This window comes from Fundulus heteroclitus, chromosome 9 (genome assembly GCF_011125445.2).
Source record: "Fundulus heteroclitus isolate FHET01 chromosome 9, MU-UCD_Fhet_4.1, whole genome shotgun sequence".
NCBI classification, from domain to species: domain Eukaryota; kingdom Metazoa; phylum Chordata; class Actinopteri; order Cyprinodontiformes; family Fundulidae; genus Fundulus; species Fundulus heteroclitus.
Genome location: NC_046369.1, coordinates 8532673 through 8554741, shown reverse-complemented (window position 1 = coordinate 8554741; position 22069 = coordinate 8532673). Strand labels below are relative to the sequence as shown.

At 40.4% G+C, this 22069-nt stretch overlaps 2 protein-coding genes across 3 annotated transcripts in view; one reads left to right on the top strand and one right to left on the bottom strand.

The window, feature by feature from the left end:
* Positions 1-9392, bottom strand: part of ano8b (anoctamin 8b) — a 59296-nt gene extending 49904 nt beyond the window's left edge. The window contains exon 1 of one of the 2 annotated variants that reach the window (XM_012881431.3): positions 8957-9392. In XM_012881431.3, coding sequence (XP_012736885.2) covers positions 8957-9143 — 187 coding nt within the window. In that variant the 5' untranslated portion in view covers positions 9144-9392. The remainder of the gene's footprint in view (positions 1-8956) is intronic. The other variant, XM_012881432.3, reaches the window with a different exon arrangement.
* A 3496-nt stretch (positions 9393-12888) lies between these two features.
* Positions 12889-22069, top strand: part of gtpbp3 (GTP binding protein 3, mitochondrial) — a 32870-nt gene continuing 23689 nt past the window's right edge. The window contains exons 1-5 of the mRNA XM_012881430.3: positions 12889-13135; positions 14596-14864; positions 16919-17005; positions 18305-18387; positions 21769-21888. Coding sequence (XP_012736884.2) covers positions 13071-13135; positions 14596-14864; positions 16919-17005; positions 18305-18387; positions 21769-21888 — 624 coding nt within the window. The 5' untranslated portion in view covers positions 12889-13070. The remainder of the gene's footprint in view (positions 13136-14595; positions 14865-16918; positions 17006-18304; positions 18388-21768; positions 21889-22069) is intronic.

Here is a 22069-nt window from a genome sequence, read left to right as displayed (position 1 = left end):
GTTTGCAGCCTAAGAAGGAAAATAGGGGTGCCTTCTGAGCTTAACAGGCAAAAAGGTACATTGCCACGTTATATGCTTGTAAAAAAAGACCAAAAATGTTTGATCATGATAAAATAGGTGGCTCCCAGCCTCATAAGTGCAGCTGCAGCCAGCTCCCCGCTGCGGTCTATGTGGCTTTTTATTTCGGTCCCACTGTGTTGAATCATTCAGCCAGGTTGAAGCCTTGGGTCAGCTTGGCCTCGCCTGTCCGACATCCTGCAACACAAACACTTCAACCAGCCATAAAACCATAATAAGGGATTTGTAACGGAGTGATGCACCGAGAAGGGAGGCGTGGATGGAGGAGGAAAGCGGTGGGGGGGGGGGGGGGGGCCCCGTTTAAAAGGTTTTCCAAATATGGTTGTAGCCAATCAGAGTGAAGTCAACCAGCTAGAGCTGCATATCATTCCCACAACCAACCTTTTAACCGAGGAGGGATATTTGACCAGACAAAACAACAACCTGAAGTTATTTTTTTATGAAATTCTTTGGAGAATTTACATATGCAGCAATATCAACTACATGAAATGGTAGACAGTGATGTCATGGCACCTTTAAGTGTTTATGTGCAGTATTTATTTGTTACTTATTATGTTGTTGATGTGATTTTAGCAATATACTGTTTATTAAAGCCTCAAAATATCATAAATTACATACAGCAATTGACGGTTTATGGCTTGATGGTATTAAAAAAAATTGATAAAGCCCAACCCTTAATTCTGAGGAAGCTGTCGTTCCAGGCCTGTTTCTCTTCTCTGCTTTGTTAGGGTCCATAGCATCAGGAACTCTTTGTAATACCAGAACATTTTAAATGAAATATAAAGCCTCAATAGCAACAATTCATTGTACGCACACGTTTACCACAGTTGATAATTATTGCTGAAAGACCCCCTACACACAAAAAAAACCTATTTGTTTCCTCTTATGTACATTCACTTTTACGGCAAAAGCAAAGCCTGCCTCCATATGTGAACGTGATTAAAACTGAAGAAGTTCCTTTTTAAAATTGCAAAGTATGTTCAAGAACATTTCCAGGCATTGATCTTCATGCTTCACTTCAATAAGTGCATAATGTGCGAGACGGTATCATTATCTCGACGTCAGAAGTTACCGAAGTCGCATTGGTACAGATGACTCATTCCTTCCAACTAAAAGGACCGTCTAAATCATTCAAGAGAAGATTGTTGCGGCACGAAATAAATAGTCACCCACGAGCAACAGTACAACTGTTGGTTATAAAAGAAGCAACTATGTTTTGACAGTGATGAAGAGAATGCAATTAATGTGAAGCCAGAACATGATACGCCTAATAAGCTCAGATTAGCATCAACAGCAATCAGACGGATCCCCGTTGCTCTGAGCAACATTTAAGCATTCGGATCATAAGTTTGCGCCACCAGGAAAGTCTGTTTTAGGAAGACGCAGCAGGATGAGCTATGATTGCTGCTGATTACTACAACAGCACAGTGGCACTTTGATTTCACCGAGATGGTTACTTATTTCAATGCTGTTTGTTTTTCCTTTAAATAAAATGATCCCTCAGCTGGGTGCGTGGCCCTTCAGCCGAGGTTAACAAAGACAAACAGCTCCGCAGCAGCAAGGTCATCCCAACGTGCAGCTAATACGCCGCTCAGCGCATGCCACACCACAGAAGAAGAGCAGGAAAACAGAAAATGTATTGGTTAATCATGCACTAAACGCCGACGTAGGCGCAGAGGCAGATGCAGCAGAAAAACGCATTAAGCTGGGAGTCATTAGGTACGCACACCGCTGGCATTTTATCATACAGAACAGCATTTCTCAGCCCCATCACTTATGAAGCTGTGGGAGGGCATAAACCAGTGGCTTGTGCTGTCTGCTGCTGTGAAAACAGCTTTTCTTCTCTTCAGTTCAGAGGGATGTTTCTCTTTCGCTCTCCATGCCACCCTCACGCTGCCGTATTCAAAGGAACCCGTGTGACAGCGAACCTGACTAAATCTGTCAGAGGTAAAGCTGAAGTATCCAACTTTATTTTAGCGGCTGGGCTACAGCCAATGTCCTCTGCATGTTCCCTTCATGCATTTTTCAGATTCCAAGGATGATCAAGTATTGGGTTAAATACGTTTACACGGAAGAGAACAGAGCGTCATATTTCACGTGAATACAAAACCTTCTACTGAACTTTAGAAAGTATGATATGAAGCCCAACAACAAAAGCGACATTCAATAATTGGTCCAGAACACACATATGTTGAGTTGTGAGCTTTAAATAAAACCACTCATTTCCTGCATCCTCACAAAATGTGCTGTGGTTAAGGGTGTGTTGAATACTGCCCGCAATTTGGCAATGGGTACAGATTAGCTATTAACAGGTGTATTTTAATTGAGTCCCACAAGCCACAATTGGGGGATTGGCAATTTGAGAGAGAACAGCTTTCCATTTCTATAATTAACCTGTCGGGGGCAGCAATCTGCAGCCTGCTACACTGCCGGAAATCCTCTTATCAGTAGAAGAAGAACTAAATAGTTATGTGGCTTTATACAGATAAAGTGTGTTTTTAAATGAAAAGTGGAGAATAATAATAATGGTGAGTTAAACGATAGATGAGCGTTGGTCATCTTCCTTTTAGCCTTAATTTCATATCCTGTTTGACAACAAAGGATTTTCCTTGATTTTCTTTATAATAAGTCTTTATAATGTAAGAGCTTATTTTCTACTTTTTCACCTGAGTTAATTGACCCAACAGGGACCAAAATCACAGCAAATGGAAAATAGTCTGCAGTTATAAGACTATTTTCAGTTATATAGTCTGCAGTTAAGATATATTATTATGTGTAAACTTCCTAATTATGATTATTTATCACTGTGATAAAGCAGAAATACTTCACAACCCACAGAAATGGAAGAAATAAACTGATATTCTTTGATGAAATAGGCTTTTTGAGATATTTATACAGTATTCAGAATATTTAAACATTGACCTGGTTGGGTTTTGTTATATTGATGTTCCACAACTCGTATAACAACACAAAGCTGAAGGTAGCTTCCCATTCAGTATTGTGGACACTGTTACACTGCTTTTATATTTTGAATTTCTGAATTAATTAATAATCTGGTCCAGATTATCCAACACTTGATACATATTCTGTAAAGCGGTTTGTAACTTTTGATAACTTTATTGGTTGTAAAACTCCAAAAATGTGTTAAATGCCGTGTTTTGAATCTAAACCCGGTTTTAGAACAACTTCAGTTTAAACCTTCTTAGAGAGTCTAGAGCAGTCACATTGCCCTTGCTTGATTGCTTCACTAGGATGTATTTACCTCTGGGTTCTGAGTCTGAAACTTAGTAACCTTTTTCCCTATTAGATAGTAGATGGACAAGAATGATGATTTCAGGGGGACTCAGCGCTTTTGACGATATTGTTTTTGTTACAGAACCTGGGAAAACCTTTGTTCAACACTTTTAGGTGAGAGATACTATGACAAATTGAAATTTCATTTAAATTGAACTGATAACTACGATAAAATGTGTCTGCATGACATAATATTTGCTAGAACGTAAGCAGAGACTTCAATTTCTGCCTCCAGCCTTTGAACACAACATCTTTCTCCTCAGCGAGACCAAATCTAACCGTATGTTTCGCATATCCGTGGCGGCTGATTGGACGGCCAGGAAAATACATGACCTAATTTCCACCACACAGAACCTTATCAGCACCAGCCTCACAGGGAACACGGTCTAATTGCTGTGACTTTTATGTTGCATTTTCTAATGACGAGAGCTTAATTAATCCTTGAAACGAGTGTCTGAGCTACAAAGGAAGGTGGCATCAAGGATCAAAGTCACTGAGGTCTACTGTGGCAGGATTAGGAAAATATGGAAGCGGGATGGAGACAATCTCCAGAGAAGAAAACCCGCTTCAAAGCTGCCACCAAAGTCTCCACTGAATGGAGAAGTCGCCCCTCCTGCCCTGCTGCTGTGTTAGCTGACTGACACTGACACGTGTGAGGGGGGTCATGCGATCTCATGGTAATCCAGCTGTAGTCCCCGTACCTTGATTAAGAAAAAACAAACCGCATTTAGAAAACATTACAGTAACAAAGCTCTATATTAGTCGTTCAGTTATTAAACTGTCCAGATCAAACCGTCAATGATAAATCCAGCAACTGTAAAAAAAAAAAGGAAAAAGTAGACTTTCTTTCATTTCTAGGGTTTTATAAATCAGATCATGCTAACATTATCTTATCTTGGTTCTCGTCTCCTCTCTGTTATTAACTCATGTCTTAGTTTATGAAATCTGCCTTCTTATAAAAACACACAAATTGCTCAGTTAGTTTTGATCAAATTTTAGACTCATTTCTAACCTGCCCTTTTGCTCCCGAGTTTTAGGAAAAGTTGTTTTTAAGCAAATTCAAACATGTTTAGAAGAAAATGCTGTTTTAGAAAATGTCTAAGGAGCCTATAGATCCCTTAATACTACTGAATCTGCTTTATTAAACATTTATAATACCATTGTTCTGTCAGCTGACTCTAATGGTCCTGTAGCTCTGATGCTTCTGGTCCTTGGATACTGTGAGACTCTCTGACCTCCCGTCTCGCCCACATGACTGTGTTGTTATCCGTGGCACGGCTTTTGAAGCGTTTCTTGGATTCTCCTGTTGGCTTCTGTGTTCTGGACATCTGCCTTCTACCTTGCCGCTCTTCAATGCCGGCCTGTCTCTGCCCCTGTCTGGATTCTCCTGCCTATCGTGAATGACCCAGTCCTGTCTCTGCCTCTGCTTGGAAACCTCTGCTCTCTGTGTGCCTCTCGTTACCGATTCTCTCGCCTGGATTCTGGACTCATGGTAAATGGCTTGTACTTGTATAGCGCTTTAACTTGTCTTGACGACCTCCAAAGCGCTTTACACTGCAATTTCAGTCATTCACCCCTTCACACACTCATTCACAGCTATGTCAGTAGCTACAGCTGCCCTGGGGTAGAGGCGAGGCCCATACACTGGCAACACCGGGCCCTCATGTTGCCAGCAGGCAATGCGGGTGAAGTGTCTTGCCCAAGGACACAACGACGGAGACAGTCAGAGCGGGGGATCGAACCGGCAACCCGCCAATTGCAAGACGAACCCCCTAACCATCGTCGCCCTCATCCCTTGCCTAGCCAGACTGTTTACCTGTGTATTACCCCCAAACTGATAACGACTTCCCCGCCTTTGCCCTGTCTAGCCACGTCGTGATTCGGATCAGTCAGTCAGTGATCCGAATCATCTACACAGGCGTTTCTGTCGTGCTCAGTAGCGTCTCCTCCTCTACTGCTCCTCCTTCGTGTGGGGTGCCACGAGGCTCCGCTTTAGACCCTCTGCTTTTTTCTTTGTTGTCACTTGGATCTATTATAACCCAGCACAACATCACGTCCATTGCTACGTAAATTCATTTACCATTAGAGCCAGGATGCAGTTATCCACAACATTGTCTCTCTGCCATGAAACAGTGGCTAAGCCAGGTTTGGAATGGATTTTATTTGGCAACAAAGCTGCCACTGACTTTGATGTTCTCATTCTAAATATGACAAACAAACCAGCTCTGTACTGCAGTCTGGTTTTTAACATCTCCGTCTTCTAACTAAGGTCAAGCCTTTTGGAAGCAGTTGTGACCTGGAGAGGGCCGTTTGTGCTTTTATCAGTTCCACCATCGGCTTTTGCGACGCTCTCTGCCACAATATCTGGTGATTGTCGACCTACGCATGTGTGTGATCCTCAAGAAGAAAATCCCTACTTCTAAACAAGATATGCTGATTTATCCTGATATTTAGTGCAATTTACTGATTTTTTCAAGCTGTATGCAAACGAAATTTCGTTCTGTACGCACTTTGTGCATACAAAATGACAAATAAAGCTCTCTAAGTCTAAGTGATTGTTGCAACAGCCGGAAAAAATATCTAAAAATGCCTAAATCTATGTGTTTGTGTGCTCTTGTTTTTATTTACTTACTGTAAAACTTGGAATTATCTATGAAGATTCTTTAAAGGTTTAAAGTCTGATGATTGATTTAGCGTCAACAACACTCAGGAAACTTTTGACACCGACTGGAAGTCATTGAACTAATCTGTGCTCCACTGACCCTCCAGAGTGTCCATGACCCATTCAAACACCCAGCGGTGCCACCCTCTTTGGACAATGACATCAGTCTGCTCGTCCACTCAGCTGCTGCCTTCTTAGGTTACCTCGGCTGCCGGTGGAAAGGAGCTCTGACAGCCCACTGCTCCATTGCATCACTCTGCAGCAGTGCTGGCAGCAGCCAGCACAGAGGCTGTCTCTGCACCCTGCATGCAGGAAAGCAATCCAGCCAAGGCTCCTCCTAAAGTTATGGTCTCATTCAGAAAGATCAAAACCAAGACACGCTACCCAGGCCACTCGATCTCACAAAAACCTTGTCATTCTCACGTTGGTAGAGTCTGAAGGACGAACAAGCAGCACAAACAAAACGCAATAAGTGTTAGTCCAACTTTACATGCACGCACAAACAAACTGGTACTTGCACTACAAAAAGGGAATTAAATGTAAGTGAAATTTTATTGAAATCATTGTATTTTTTCTTGATTAGAGCAGGTAAATAAGACTATTTGCCAATGGAATAAGATTTTTGGACTTAAAATAGGAACAATTCATCTCTATCATCTTATTTCAAGTGCAGGATATCTAATTATCTTATTTTCGAGATGAATTGTTCCTATTTCAAGTGCAAAAATCTTATTCCATTGGCAAATAGTCTTATTTAGCTCCTCAAATCAAGGAAAAAATACTAATTTCAAGACATTTTTACTTACTTTTAGTTCCCTTTTTGCAGTGTGTGCCCAGACTATAGAAAATCCATGTGCAGTATACGGTGTCTTAATTAGATTAATTGGAATAAGTCATAATCCTTAACCTCTTTCACATTTTGTCACATTACAACCAAAAACCTTACTATTTTTGTTGGGGTTTTATGAGATAAATGTAAAATATTAAGTAAAGGACAAGATAAACAGCTGCAGTTTTTTTTTTTTTTTTTTTGGGGGGGGGGTTCTACCAGCTTTGCTCGTCCAGAAACAGAAACATTTTCCTTTTGTTCTTTTTATTTTTTTACAAAAAAAGGTCAAGTTGGGAACAGTGTATTTTAAGTCTTGCCGCAGATTCTCAGTGGGTTTTAGGTCTAGACTTTGACTGAGCCACACATGAAGATGCTTGGATCACAACCATTGTAACTCTAGTTGTTGTCCAGAAGGTCCGCTTCTGGCCCAGTCTTTTCTAATCTCTAACAGGTTTTCCTCCAGGATTGTCCTGAATAGCCTCCCTATATTTACTGAAGGAGAACACCCCCACATCATAATGCTGCCACCATCATGTATCATGGAAGGGATCGTCTGTTATGGCTGATGATGAGTGCTAGTATTCCATTACACTCAATGTTTTACATGCAGCTCTTCAAGGTTTGTGGCTAAATGCAAATGGGACTTCTTGTAGCTCCCTTTTAACAACTACTTTCTTCTTACCACTCTGCTGCTAAGTTCAGATTTGTGTACACAGTTACTCTGGGAGGAGATGGAGCATTTTCAGTGTTATTCCCCCTAAACTGTGGAATAGCATTCCCCACACAATCAGGTCTGTTCCCTGCACTCAGCCTTTTATACTCCAGACTCAAAACATACGTCTACACGCCTGCATTTGAGTTGATCTGATTAAATGTGTCTTTAGATGTATACTGCTTGTTTGGGCAGTAGTATAAAGCTTGGTACTCATCAGTACTCTAGACCTTTTGAATTGAGAAATCTTCCTGGAGAGGAAGCGAAACGTCTTCAACTACGGAAAACAAGTCCAATTGCTTTGTTTTTTAACTTTTTTTGGAATGACCATGACCTGGATGACAGAGAATCTTCACCAGTCGTTAGATGTCCTCTATCTTTGGCTGTATTTGCAACTCAACAGCTTTAGCCTAGAATCGAATCAACGTCTTACGTATTTTTTCTCCCCCCTTTCTGTCGTAAAGCACTTTGATCTGTGCTTTATAAATACATTTGAGTTGACTAACAGTTGATAGATTCTCCCACCTGAGCTGTCGATCTCTCTACATCTCCTCCAGAGTGACCATGGCCCTCCTGGCTGCTTCTCTTATCCCTTATAGGTCGGCGGCTCTTCCCATTATCAAACAGTGGACTGAACAGACCTCTGGGAGATGTCCAAACTTTTTCTTTTATAACCCAACCCTGCTTTAAACTTCTCCCTAACTTTATCTCTAACCTGTCTGCTGTCCTCCTCAGTCATCGTGGCGCTGTTTGTCCTTCACAGAACATCTGGATTTACACAATGAGGTTAAATCCCACACGCTTTAAGGTGACCTCTGACTTGGCTGCACTAGATTTTACTCCCAGGTCCACGCGCTCTCCACATCTTTGCGGCGATAACGTGAACAAAAGGTGAAATGCTTCTGCACAGGGCATCATAGAAAACAACCGACTGACGTTGCTGATCCACGATAGTTATACAAACCCTTGACTGAGATGTTTCTTGGCATAATAAAAGAGTGAATTAAGAAAGAAACATCTTTTGCAGGCCTTACGGCCACCATGCAGCAGAAAGGCTGCCGCTCATGAGAGCACAGACAGTGTAGTAATAATGCTGGGACAGGGGGTGGTAATAAGCTCCTCATCACTTACACAATAAGGTCAAACCAGCCCTAGATGTGCATAATGAAGCCATTTTCCAAGCAGAGGCTGAAACCGCAGTAATCTGGGCAGTGGGGACAGGTAAAACCATGAATCACAGGCCTGGAGAGACACGATGTGATCATTATTAGGGAGACAAAGGAGGAGGAGGAGGAGAGGAGGAGGAGGAAGGGTGCTGCCGTTTCACCTGTCCTCTCCTCCGACTCCAAGCCTCGCCGTCCGAAGCCAAGCGCAGACTCACCCAGGACTCCCGAGGAGCTCTGTTGCGGGGCAGAACCCGACTCCGGCCTCTCCGAGTCCCCCTGCTGCTGCTGCTGCTGCTGCTGCTGCTGCTGCGCTCGGTGTCGGTGTCGGGAGCTGTCGGAGCCGTCGCCGGAGGTGGTCGCACCCCCGGCGGCCGCGGCGCCTCCCGTCCCCGCGTCGGGCATGCTCTCTTATCAGCGAGGAGCGACGCACAATGCGGGCACGGTCCGGCGAAGGGGGCAGTGTGGCATCTCAGGAGGACGGCAGCGCACGGGTACCCGGCGGGGCTCTTGTTACAGGAGGCTGGAAGAGAAGTGGAGGCTGTCGCTGCGGCGGCGGCGCATCATCCTGGCGGGGCTCCGGGTGCTGGATGCGCGGCTAGATGGAGAGAGCTGCTCCGATCATGAAGACTGGAGGAGGGACAAAAGACGAGGGAGGGAGGGAGGGGAGGGAGGGGAGGGACGGCTGGGGGGAGGGGGCCGGATGACACACTCATTTCACCTTACACCGGTTCACCCTGAGAATGGACTATTGTCCTAGTTTACAACAGCAGGCCTGCAGGTGTCACTTAATCCATCAAAGTCTGATGCAAATGAACGGCAGCTGCAAACCAGCTCCTCGTGAAGGATTTTAAGACCTAAATAGTCATTTTAAAACATGACCTTGATTCTCCATCTCCCATAAGAATATCAATAACAATAGCATGTGATTCTCCATCACTTAGAGACATGCGATAATAACACCCAGCAGCAAACTGTGGAAGCCAGCCAGAAACAGATGTCTAATGTGAGGATTTGGTTTGCTGCATGGTTCCTATTGTTCAGCCCAACCTGAGCTGCCAAGTGCATCAGTGTTGTTGTTGTTGTTTTTTTTTTTTTTTTTTTTGCTCATCACTCCACCTGGCTGCCAGAGGTCAGAAAAGTGTTGCAAGGCTGTTGCAGGTAGACTAACCACATGCTCGTTGGCCAAATGTATTCATACCCCTTTCATTTCTCTCACTTTCAGTCTCCAAGTGATGCATGGAGAAAAATAAAGAAAATAAAACACACATTCTGTTTAAAAAAGGGAGGAGAATGTTTGTTTTAAGCACCACTGAGACAATTGTTTGTAGAAATGGCTTCCATTGCAGTTGCAGCGGCAAGTATTTCCAGGCATATATATATATATATATATATATGCCTCGACGAGGTTTGTGCAATTAGAGATTGACGATTAGGCCCGTTCTTCTTTGCATAACAGCTCAAACTAAATCAGATTACTGCCACCATGATTTAGCTCAAATAATTTTTCCATCAACTTCCTCCTCCCTTCCGAACCAAAGCACTCCCACAGCATGATGCTGCTACCGTTATGTTTAACCATAGGGATGGTGTGCTTAAGATCATCAGTGTCATATTTTTATGTTGTTCAGTTTTCAAACCACAATAATTTAAATATGGTCTCATCTGGCTGGAGCACCTTCTTGCACATGGTTTCTCTATCCCCTTAAATGGCTGGTAGAAAACCTTGAAACAGGACTCTTTGTGGCTTTCTTTCATCAATGGCTTTCATTCTCTGAAGAACACAACTAATATTTGCCTTATCATAAGTCTCCCACCTATGTAGTGGACTTTTGGAGCTCCTCCAGAGTCTTGGTTGATTCTCTGAATAATAATCCCCTGGTGTGATTTTTTTTTCAGGAAACTCACAATCCAAATCCAACAAAATCCAAGACACTGCTGCTTTTTAACAGTAGTGTCTTGGATTTGGTCGGTGATGTTTTCTGCATCCATTCCTGCCCTTTGCTACATAATATTAACATCTGTACCTCTTTTTACTAAAGCAATCTTTGCACAAATCAACTTTAGTCCTGAAAAGCAGAGATGTTGTATCTTGTATGACTTTTCTGACTTAATAAATAAAATGCAATAAAAAAAAAAACAAAGTAAAATGCTTAATCTGATCATCAAAAAGACAAGTACCTCTTCATACTGTAGTCTGATTTTAAATTCAGATGATAAAAATAGTCCTTTCAGGCAGTGTGGTGGCATCTGCAACAGAATCAACTTCGTCTGTGACTTCAACTATCTCACCCTTTCCTGGAATACTTAATATAACTTATTTATCAATATAAAAATATCCCTCTTGATTAAATATTCATTGGTTTTCAGGTAGAGTTACAAGTAATGTCCCCTTTCAGTTGACCAAGAACGGTAGCTTGCCCTCATCAGTTAGTTTTATGGTGTAAAATGCCTCAATGTGCTCTCATTCAACTCGTGTGACAACAAGTATGAATGATACTACATAATACAATGAACTGTGTCATGTTTGCTCACACATATAACTTTGAAAATGTAGACTGTGGTCAATTATAGGTCAGTAGGGGTTTATGCGTTGAATACATAGTTATCCAAAAATATTTATAGTACAGATCAAATGATTCATACATGGATTTTTAAAACAACTGGTGGAGGTGTTACGCTGTATTTCAGGTGTGCATCAACAAGCAAACATGCATAACAGTTTTTACAAGGAGAATTCAGTCATCAGTAATGGTCTTATTAACAAAGTGTTCAAAGGTGAAGCCAACTGTTGTGAGATGGCAGCTTTTATGCCTTACTCACACAGATCACCTATGAGCTTTAAATTATTGAGGCCTCCAAGTTAAAATTGCTCCCAGGCCTCATGTTGTACCGTTTCTTTGTGTACACAATCGAAAGCCTCTTGCATGGGGTTTCTCTTTGCAGCCACTCCAGCAGGTTGTCAGCCCTCCCCTTGGTACGGTTCACAACTCCGAGACACCTCCAGTTTGAGCAGAATTTCTGCTTACTCACCACCTCAGAGGGTTGACAGCTGCAAGGCTCTGCAGCAAGGGCACAGACACACTTCAGAGCATATGAAGACGTCACAATGTGGCTTTATTCTGCTATATGCACGATTGTTCTGTATTATTGACCTGATGGTCACAACTCTGTGAACATTAAGGACAGATTGATACAAGGCCTTATGTCAGATATGTGCAACCACAATTATAGAAGACCACAAATTATGTACGCAACACAAAATAAAGTATTTAGTTAAAAAAGATTTTGACCAATCTGAAGTCTAAAAACTCAGCGTTTTTATATCTGTATAACCTCTTTGTGATGCTGTAAAGCTCATGAGCAGTTTACTGACTCATAATAACAGCCCAGCCTCATACGTGCTAATAATATGACCCCATCCTTCCCTGACAAATATTAATAATGCAGTCTGACGCATACATAAGGTATATGTTGTGTCTGATGACTTCTACATTTTATGTTGACTGACTATTGAGTTGACCCTGCAACTGCCTGATAATACTGATATTACTTCTGTCACGAGGCCAACACTTAAATAGGAGATGGTCTCCGGTGATTTATTTCTTATTTTGTTTTTAGGTTGTTAACGGTTAATGATTAAGTTCAGATGATTCTCACTGATTGTCCCTCAAGGAAAAACCCATTTCACTCTACTCCCTTGTCTGCCAGCTTAACTCATATCCTCTCCTTTATAGAGGCTATTTCATCAACGACTTTAATATATTTTATTGTTACTCAACAATAAAAAAAAAATAAGATCCCGTGAAATGGCTAAACAGATCTGTAATCATATCTTCCACCATGTTGATTTAATTTAAAGCCCCAGTAATCAATCCTGTAGACTGTTTATGCGCATTATTGTATGTTAATTGCACCGTTTTATTTTATTTTTAGTGTAAATGATGTGTTGCCCTCGTCTGAGGACTGTTATGGAACAATAGACTGGGTTGGAACGTTTGTATGAGTGGAACGTTTCGACGGACATGATTCTTTGATGCACAAGAGGCGAGACTTTATGCTGATTGGCTGCCTATCGACGAATAGGAAGCGAACACATGCTCACGTGAGGGGTCGTGTTAACCAATCTCAGACAGCCTGGAGACAATAACACAGAAATAGGAAGAACACACGCACAGCGTGGGCCTGCTTGTTAAATGAAGGTCCCAGATGATCAGCTGCCGGTACATATCAGGTCTCCCTGCTAGCAGCTAGCCGGTAAAATGTGGAGCAGATCTCAGTTTATAAAAAAAATGTTAATAATTTAAAGTTTAAACATATTAGTCAGTAATAATGCTGCCGGTTTCAGCGGTCTGTGGAGGAATATACAGAGCTGCGATCCGCACACTTAGGACAAGGTTTGTTCTCTGTTTTAAGCTTTATTTAAATAACTGTGACAATATTTACACAGTGGCATTGTGCTGTTTAAAATGATAGAAAATTATTTCATTAATGCATAGTACTGTGCAAGAACCAGCTGCTGATTTTGACCGCTTTTTCAGCTATTTTAATCCAGTCTGTGTCATTATTTGGGCTTAATAGGGCGTTTGTAATCAAGGGCTTGAGTCAGTGTTTTGTGTGCACATAAATTATTAAAAATCACCTTTATTTTTGCCAGCAGATTGTCACAAATATTTATTAGGTTCCAGTTTCTTTAGCTTAACTTAAATGCCAGCGATAACACCACACTACTGAGGTAATGTAGGATTTTTGCTTGATCTGCTGTCATTTGTGTTTGTTAAGTCCAAATCTCTCCCCCTAATGATTATATCCTTCAAAACTAATTATCCCCACCATTCTAGGTCTATAAATACATCAAAGTTGTTCCACAGTTTTTTAGTTTAATAGAAATCGGCAAAATGTTATAGACATTTGTTTTACAAATAAATGGGGACAATCTTGTGATTCCTTAGTTTTCTGCTTGATTCAAACCTTCTACCTTTCATCAAAGAACTGGCAAGGCAATTTTTAAATGAAATTTGTAATTAGTGGATCAGACCTCAAAGTGAACTGAAAAGTGTAATTGGCCAGGACAAAGCTTGATAAGTGCAGCCTTAAACAGAAATATTTAAAAGTTTTGCACAGTATTGCAAATCATGAAAATGGAAATTCCTTTCAAGTTTGTCACATGTACTGTCAAAATCTTTGATAAAAAAATAGTTTATGAAATATTACATTTGCTTTATATTTAGTGTTTTTTTATGAATGTACTAGTTTAAGGTTCCTAACTTGCAGATAATTGTAATATGGTGTTAAACTTACTTAAATACAGCACATCCCTGATAACAAAGAGTAAAGCCTTAAAATAACGTCATATTTTAATATAGTAGAATATACATTTTAAGAAATGTAATGTTTCATTTGTGGATGTGTAATCAGTAGAGAAAAAAAGAAGTGTTAAGGATTAGTTTTTGTTCAAATTTCTAATGCCACAACAAAAAAATTCTAAAAAAAATTATGTAAGTGGAACCTTTATTAAATTATACATTAGATCTTAAGTCGATCTGAGTGTCAAGGAACTATAATAAATAATTCATAGTTTCTTATTTTCCTTTTGCTTAAAGGAAACGTAGCACAGAGGCTCATTTCTCTTTGCCACTATTCAAAGTAGGAAAGACAAGGCAACATGTCATTCAAGTAAAGCAAATGTGTCAGAAAATTACTTCAAGAAAGTAGTTGCTCATTAAAACTTCTCCATATTTATAGCCAGAGGAATAATTTAGGAGTAAAACATACTTGACTCTACCAGCTTAAAGTCTGGAGAGACTGAAGAGTCAAAATAATAAATGCGGGTCACCATTTATCTTTTCTCTGGCAGAAACCCCCCTCTGTGTCGTCGTCTGTCCTCTGGAGATGGAGTTCTGGCCGGACTCGCGGATGCTGACACCATCTTCGCTTTGTCATCGGGTCACGGTCGATGTGGGGTGGCTGTTGTCCGCATCAGTGGTCCTGCTGCCACTACAGCATTAAGATGTATGGTTGGGCTCAGAAAGCACCTGCCTCCTCCACGAACCGCCCTGTTGCGTAGCATCACGGACCCTCACTCTAAAGAAGTGCTGGACCGTGGACTGGTCCTCTGGTTCCCAGGTGAGACTGCTGCAGTCAAACTTTAGATCTCGTCTGGTCTGATTGGTACCAGTCTAACTGTAATATTATTGTACTACAGATTTAATCATGCAAAACCATTTCCTCAGCTGAGTGAGCGCAGCAGTGTCATCTATGACAGACATGAGCAAATTATTTACCGCTGCTGTTACAGATGTGTAAAAAGCATGAAAATAAATAAAAATGTATATAGCAGCAGCATCATCTCTCACTAAAACTATTACCTTTATTCTGTAGGGAAAGAAATTGTTGTTAAAGAGTCTCAACAGTCTTTATAAGACGATTTTGCAAATACGGCAGCACTTATTCTTGTCTTGTAACTAGGGATGCACCGATATTTAAAATTTGGGTTGATATCAATTTCCGAAATTAATATTGTCATTATGTTCGATAACTGATATTTATCAATGTGTGTGTGTACATAGGGTTACATTTTGTAAGACTTTGTACCGAATGAAAACTATTCTAACTGAATTTTCTAATGTGGGTTATAGTCTAGACTTACGCTCTGCTATTTTTAATCTCTTCTTCATTTAAACCCCCCACAATGCATCACTGTCACTTTAACATGACCGTATAACCAACCCCCTCACCTCCCCCTTTTCAAACATAGATAATAGGGGCAACTAGCTGGAAGTAAATGTCAGTTGTTAATATCGTCCCAGTTTTACTTATCGGACCGATACTGATATGTTGAAAAATGACTAACATCAACTGATACCGATGTTAATACCGATATATCGTATATCCCTATTTGTAATAGGGTTTCCTAAGTATGGAGCGTACGCAGAGAGGGATCTTTGACCATCTTTTTCTAGATCATCCAGAGTCCCGGGTCCCTTCCCATTCTCTCCTCTTGTCAACTCATCGCAGGTTTTAGGATTTAAAACCTGGGACACTGGATCCTGGACTTGTTGGTGGCGTTGCTGGGTGAGGAGTGCTTGGCATCCCACATGTCACCCTGTGTCACCTTGGCCTGAGGGCTGCTGCTCCTGTGCTTCACTGACCACTTGCCTCTTGGCTGGGCATATGGCTGCCCTGGGGTGATGTCTTGTGTCAGTCTGCCTGGGACTGCTGTGGTGCATACACCCACTTAACAGAAACGCTCTTATTTCTACACATGCACACATACACCCACCCACACACCGACACTCAACTAATCCATATGGTTGAAGGTGATACAAACACAGGTTACTATAAAACCAAAGTGACTTGCCTACTTTGATGGCGGTTTGTGTCTGGATTTCATAAAATCAGTCAGGTAATTAGGATTCTATAATTCTCTAGGTGAGATTTGGAGATTTCATTACCTCCCTTACTGGCAATCTAGAACATATACTTTTGATCAGCCCAGCGACTAAAATAAAAATGCCTCTCTGTCACGTCATATTTATACTCCAGGAAACACAGTCATGCATCGTTGATTGGAAGTTATTAATGTTAGAAAATAAAGTTCAAATTAAAAAAAAAATTAAAGGTATTGTTAGGGGTGGCAATAATTTAGAATTTTCTAAAATTTTCAGTTTGAGGTAATCCTGTTGTAGAGCTGCACAATAAATGCCAAAAGTATATCATATTATTAGTGTGCATTGCAATGGACTGCTTAGATGGAATATCTTAGTATGATATTAAATTTTAAATGTCCTTAATTCTGGCTCTGCTTATTGATTATATACCTGTCTAGATGGATGGACTCTTAACTACCCGTGATATCCACAGTTGATATGTATTTTTAATGAGATACTAAACTGATGGGGATATTGTTTAGTGATACAGAAACAAAAGACTTTTAAAAAGTGGGATAATTGGTATGCCAATCGTAATTTTCACCAATATTATCAGAATTACATAGATTCCGGTTATTGTGCAGTTTTATTCTATTGTAACTAATTTGTTTGACATCTTTTTGCAGGTCATTATCAGGGTTACCTGTGAATTTGTCTGCCTGTTTATGCAGAACGTTTAAGAGGGTAGAGTTGTCGTTTACAAATGGTATATTTATGATGATGATGATGATTTTGTTTTTCTGTTCTCAGCTCCTCATAGCTTCACCGGAGAAGACAGTGTGGAGTTCCACATCCATGGGGGTCCTGCTGTCATTACTGCTGTCTTACAAGCTCTAGGTACACACCTTTTGCTCCTGCATCTTCATATATTACAAAGTAGCCCTGGATTATGAACTGTAGAGTGATGCTCGGTTTCAGGAGGTCTGCGGCTCCATATGTGGGTATTTAAAGTCTCTCTTTCCCAAACTCTGAGCCTTTAGAGCGATTAGAAACGCTATACCCTTCAGAATTACTTCTGAGACCTGAAAGAGAAAACTGACTAGCGACACAATTTCTCAGACGCTTAAAATATTTGCTCTGTCAGGCATGACAGAGACCTGACAAAGAACGCCTCTCTGCAGTTTCTCCGTGGAGTCCATAGAGGGCAGTGTTGTACAGGAGAAGGCGGAGAGCTGCCATTTTTATTATTCACAGACATTTTTCATGATATAATCCAGGGATCACCAACCTTTTAGAAACTGAAAGTTGCTTTATCGATACTGTGTCATACGAAGGGCTACCAGTGCTGACTTTTGAACCACAAGAGTCCAAGCTCACCTTAACTTTACTAGTATAAATATGTTTTGAATGTTTTTGTCATTTTTTAATCTATGTAAATACAAGCATGATTAAAAAGGAAGAGCAGCTAAATAAAATAGCATTTAAAATGCAGCTCACTGGAGGGTTGTGCTATTTCTTTCTTTACTACAAATGGTCCGTGCTGTGATAGATATCCATCTGTTGTCTACACCCACTTAAACACAGAATAGGAAAACCCATAAAAAAGCGCACAGCATTGAGACAGAGAAGGAATGTTAAGAAAAGTTGGACTACAGCCTGAAATTAAATAGTTAATAGTATAAATGGAGCACTAAAAGGCAACCCAAATGGGGTTTTAACGTTGATATAAAGGAACTTAGGGTTTGAGCATTTTTGCAGTTTTCTCAGAGTTTGTTCCAGTTAAGTGGAGCATTAAAAAATGAAAAACTTCATATTTGGCCCCTCACAGGATAACACAGAAACACACAAGCATGCTTTAGAAATTCAGACTAACAGTCAAGTTTTTTTTAGACATTTGGAAAATGTTTTCTTAGATTATAATCTAACACACAAACTATATTGTGTATATATACTATAGATAATACCTCCTGCTTCCTTAATAGTTTTTCTGTTCCCCATGGTCTCCAAAGGAGATTTGAAAAAGCAGCTAAGAGAACAATGCACACATAACCTTTGTTAACCCGTAGATCTGCCTGTTGTGATGCCCTGACCCTTTGTTTGATTCTGTTCTGGTGTGTGTGTGTTGTGTGTGCATGATGCATGCATACGTCGAGCTGCTTCTTCGTGTTTTTCTTTGCATTTGTGTGTGTTTTGCAGGAAGCGTGCCTGGCATGAGGCCTGCTGAAGCTGGAGAGTTCACGCGGAGGGCTTTCCATGCAGGGAAGCTTGATTTGACCGAGGTGAGTCAGAGGAGAGCCTGAAACGCACACATTCTGACACGCGTGTGTGCCTCATGATGTATTTAGGTTTTGTTAAACTGCAGGGTACATTTGCAATAATCAGGGTTAAATCTAATAAAGGGGATTCCAATGTATGAAATGCTTACAGAAAGAAATTGCCAATTTCCATCTTTTGCCCTTTTGCATTAATTTCTCTGTTTGATGAAAGACGTATAAATGTAGCTATCGGGCCTCTATAGATTACCGTATTTTTCGGACCATAAGGCGCACTAAATATTCTTCCTAAGTCTGTAATTTCAATTAAATTAAATTAAATTTTATTTATATAGCGCCAATTCATGAAACATGTTATCTCAAGGCACTTTACAAAGTCAAATTCAATCATATTATACAGATTGGTCAAACATTTTCTATATAAGGGAACCAGTTGATTGCATCAAAGTCCCGACAAGCAGCATTCACTCCTGAAAGAGCGTAGAGCCACAGGGAGAGTCGTCTGCATTGTCCATGGCTTTGCAGCAATCCCTCATACTGAGCAAGCATGAAGCGACAGTGGGAAGAAAAACTCCCTTTTTACTGGGAACGCCTTTATCCGTCTCTGTCAGGAGGACAGAGAAGTTGGCTCAGTTGGATCAAGCTCGATGTCACAAATAAAGCAGTTAATGTAAAGAGTTCTTGCCTCCGAGAAGTTGTAAAAATTGAGCTGTGCACATACCTCTAAGCGTGGACCTCCGGAGTGAAGTACACCCGAGTATGTGGGGGTCTTTACGTGAATGCACTTCTAGTTTAGACATTACAGTCAGGCAGTCTTGTAGACAGCTCAGGGGTCCTATCAGGTAGTGACACAGTGTACCGTAATGCTACGAATATCATTGAGCGGAGCGGCTTTGTTACTTACAAAAGTCATGCTTAGACGTTTTAACAGATTAGTGAGCCCATTGCACCACATAAAATCGGTCAGTAAGAGCAACAAGTAATGATATATCAGGCGCAGCATACATTTTTGAGAAAATTTAAGGATTCTAGGTTCGCCTTACAGTTAGATAAATATGGTACACTAATTTAAATACTTTGTGTTTATAAAGGCTTGCTCAGACTTTTAACAGCTAAATAACAGACATGTTTTTTTTAAGTGAAAACAGATACTAAATCCCATTGTAATTCAATATTCTTGTCCGGTTATTACTATGACTACTACAAATATGACCAAGTACCACCATCTTTTCAGACTTTTTTTTGTAGTTTTTACACAATTCCCGGCAGGTAGAAGGACCACGCCATAGCTTGAAATACTGGATATTACCTTCACTGTTGGTATGGTGGTTGTTGTCATTTTCCTGGCTCCCCTCCACCCTTTTCCGTTTTTTCCCCCTAGTCTCTGTCATCTCTGTCTCTTAAAAGGTGTTATCACTTGTTCACTTTACTGCCTGAGCCACATACCCCCTGTCGTACCATTAAAATGATTAAGTCCGTTATTCAGCAGTGGCGATATCCTTCTTCTCAATTTTCATAGATCCACTGACGCCTTCATACTGCTGCCTGGACTGGACATCCCAAAAAACGTGTCTGCTGTTAAGTCATAATGCAAAACACAAAACAAAAAGTGACTAGTTAAAGATTTCAGTATAATTATGAGTTTGATCTTTCTTGAAAATTTAAAGTTTGAAGTTTTGAAAAGTTAAAAGAAAGGTCCCTAAAAGTGTGGACTCTATTGTGGAGCTAGAGTCAAAGGGACTAAAGAGCCTGCATGAAACCTTAGTGTCGTTTTGGACTCAGTTCTATCTTTTTACAACCACACAAAGTCTTATGTGTTACCAAATCAGCTTATTGTCAATTTAAAAATATATCCAGAATAAAGGAACATCACAGAAAAACTGAAGCATGCTTTTATTTTTACCAGATTAGATTACCGCTACATTGTTTTTACTGCAGCTGAATTCCTGCTGCTGCCACAGCCTTGACCAACATGAAGGGGGTTCTTTATGCTCCACTAGATTAAACTTCTGACGTATTCCTGATCCAGCAAAGCTTGCTATAAACACTGTGGTGGTTCATGCAAGCGTGCTGCCCTCCTTCCTCCACCAAATCAAAATGCAGTAAATGATCTTAATTTGTGAGGCGGGATAAAGTGCACTCTCTGTATTTTTATTTTAAACTCTTTTTTTCTGGGGTTTTGCGACACTAGTGGCCCGTTTGTCATGCAGTATCTCTGTATTTTTAATTGTAAGCAAGAAGTGCCGCCTCTTCATTGAATGCACACGCAGAAAATAAATGGAAAACTGACAGGAAAGGGTGTTGAGAGAAGGGGACAGAATGGAAAACTTGTTCAAGGTGCAACTAGGAGACAAGGTATATGTTGGGGGGCTACACGTGGATCAAAGACAACAGATTAGGCCAATGTTATTAAACCAATTTATATAAGAATTCATTTTAAGGTTTTATAGATAAGCTTTATTAATCACTCTGGGGCTGCAGCAAAGTATGCTTCAGATCTCCTAACAACATTCATCCCTCAGTCAAAGCTCTTTCAGCCATGTGTCAGTCCCAGGGCTAAACTAAGGGTGGTTTCGTTTTTTTTCAGTCAACTATGAATAATCTTCCTGAAGAGATGAGACTGACAAACTTTTATCTTCTAAATCCTTTTTATAGACATGTAAGCAAGCCATTTCAGGGCCTTCAAACTGAGTAAGATCTGTCTTGAGAATATTATTCTATTGAATTTTTTTCACGTTCAAATGTTTCTTTGTTTTTAAATCTCATATTGTGAAGCACTTTTTAATTTCAATTTTTAAAACGTGCTGCAGTTTGGCTCAAAATTATTCATACCCCTGGTAGGTTTAAGTTTATAGTAATATTTCCGTGTTTTGCTGCGACCCAGCCAGACGCAACAGAAATCATCTGTGGTGGGAGCTAAAGATTAGGGTGATGGCAATGAGCTCTTCCAACCTTAGAGACAATATGGAGAGATTGATTGCTGTAAGATCAATGAAGATTTTTTTTTTTTTACAGAATTTTGAAAAAGGGTATAAATATTTTTTTTTTTACACTTGCCATTTAACAAACAATCTGAATAAAAATAGGTAAATTGCATTGTAAAACATTTGAGAGGGGCCTGACCTGTTTTCTATCAGGAACAGACTTCTGAGTTAAATGAAAATAATTTAAAAACTAAATCTACCAGAGGTATGAATGATCTTGGGCTTAACTGTACGTCAATAAAGTTTCTTTTATTTTCTAGCAAGAGATGATGATGCATAATGAGAGGAGATTATATATTTAATCCATGTGAAATTAATTGCATTGCAATAAGTAAATCTAGATAAATGCCAATGATTGTGGTTGAAAGCATGCAGTTCTGATCCTCCGTGCATCTGCTTGAAGGTGGAAGGTCTCGGGGATTTGATCCATGCAGAGACTGAGGCTCAGCGGAGACAAGCTCTGAGACAGATGTCAGGAGACCTGGGACGCCTCTATCAGGACTGGAGCCACAGGCTGAAACGGGTAAATCCTCTGATGGAGCAAAGACTGGGGGTGTGGAACTTAAACTTCACCTCTGATTAGCACCCAGCTACTATACAAGTTTCACCGCACTCGATTCAGTCGGGCTGTTTTCTTTATTCATCTTGTTCTCTGGTGCTTCCATAAAACAATGTATTTACTGTATATATCTGGTATAGTTTTT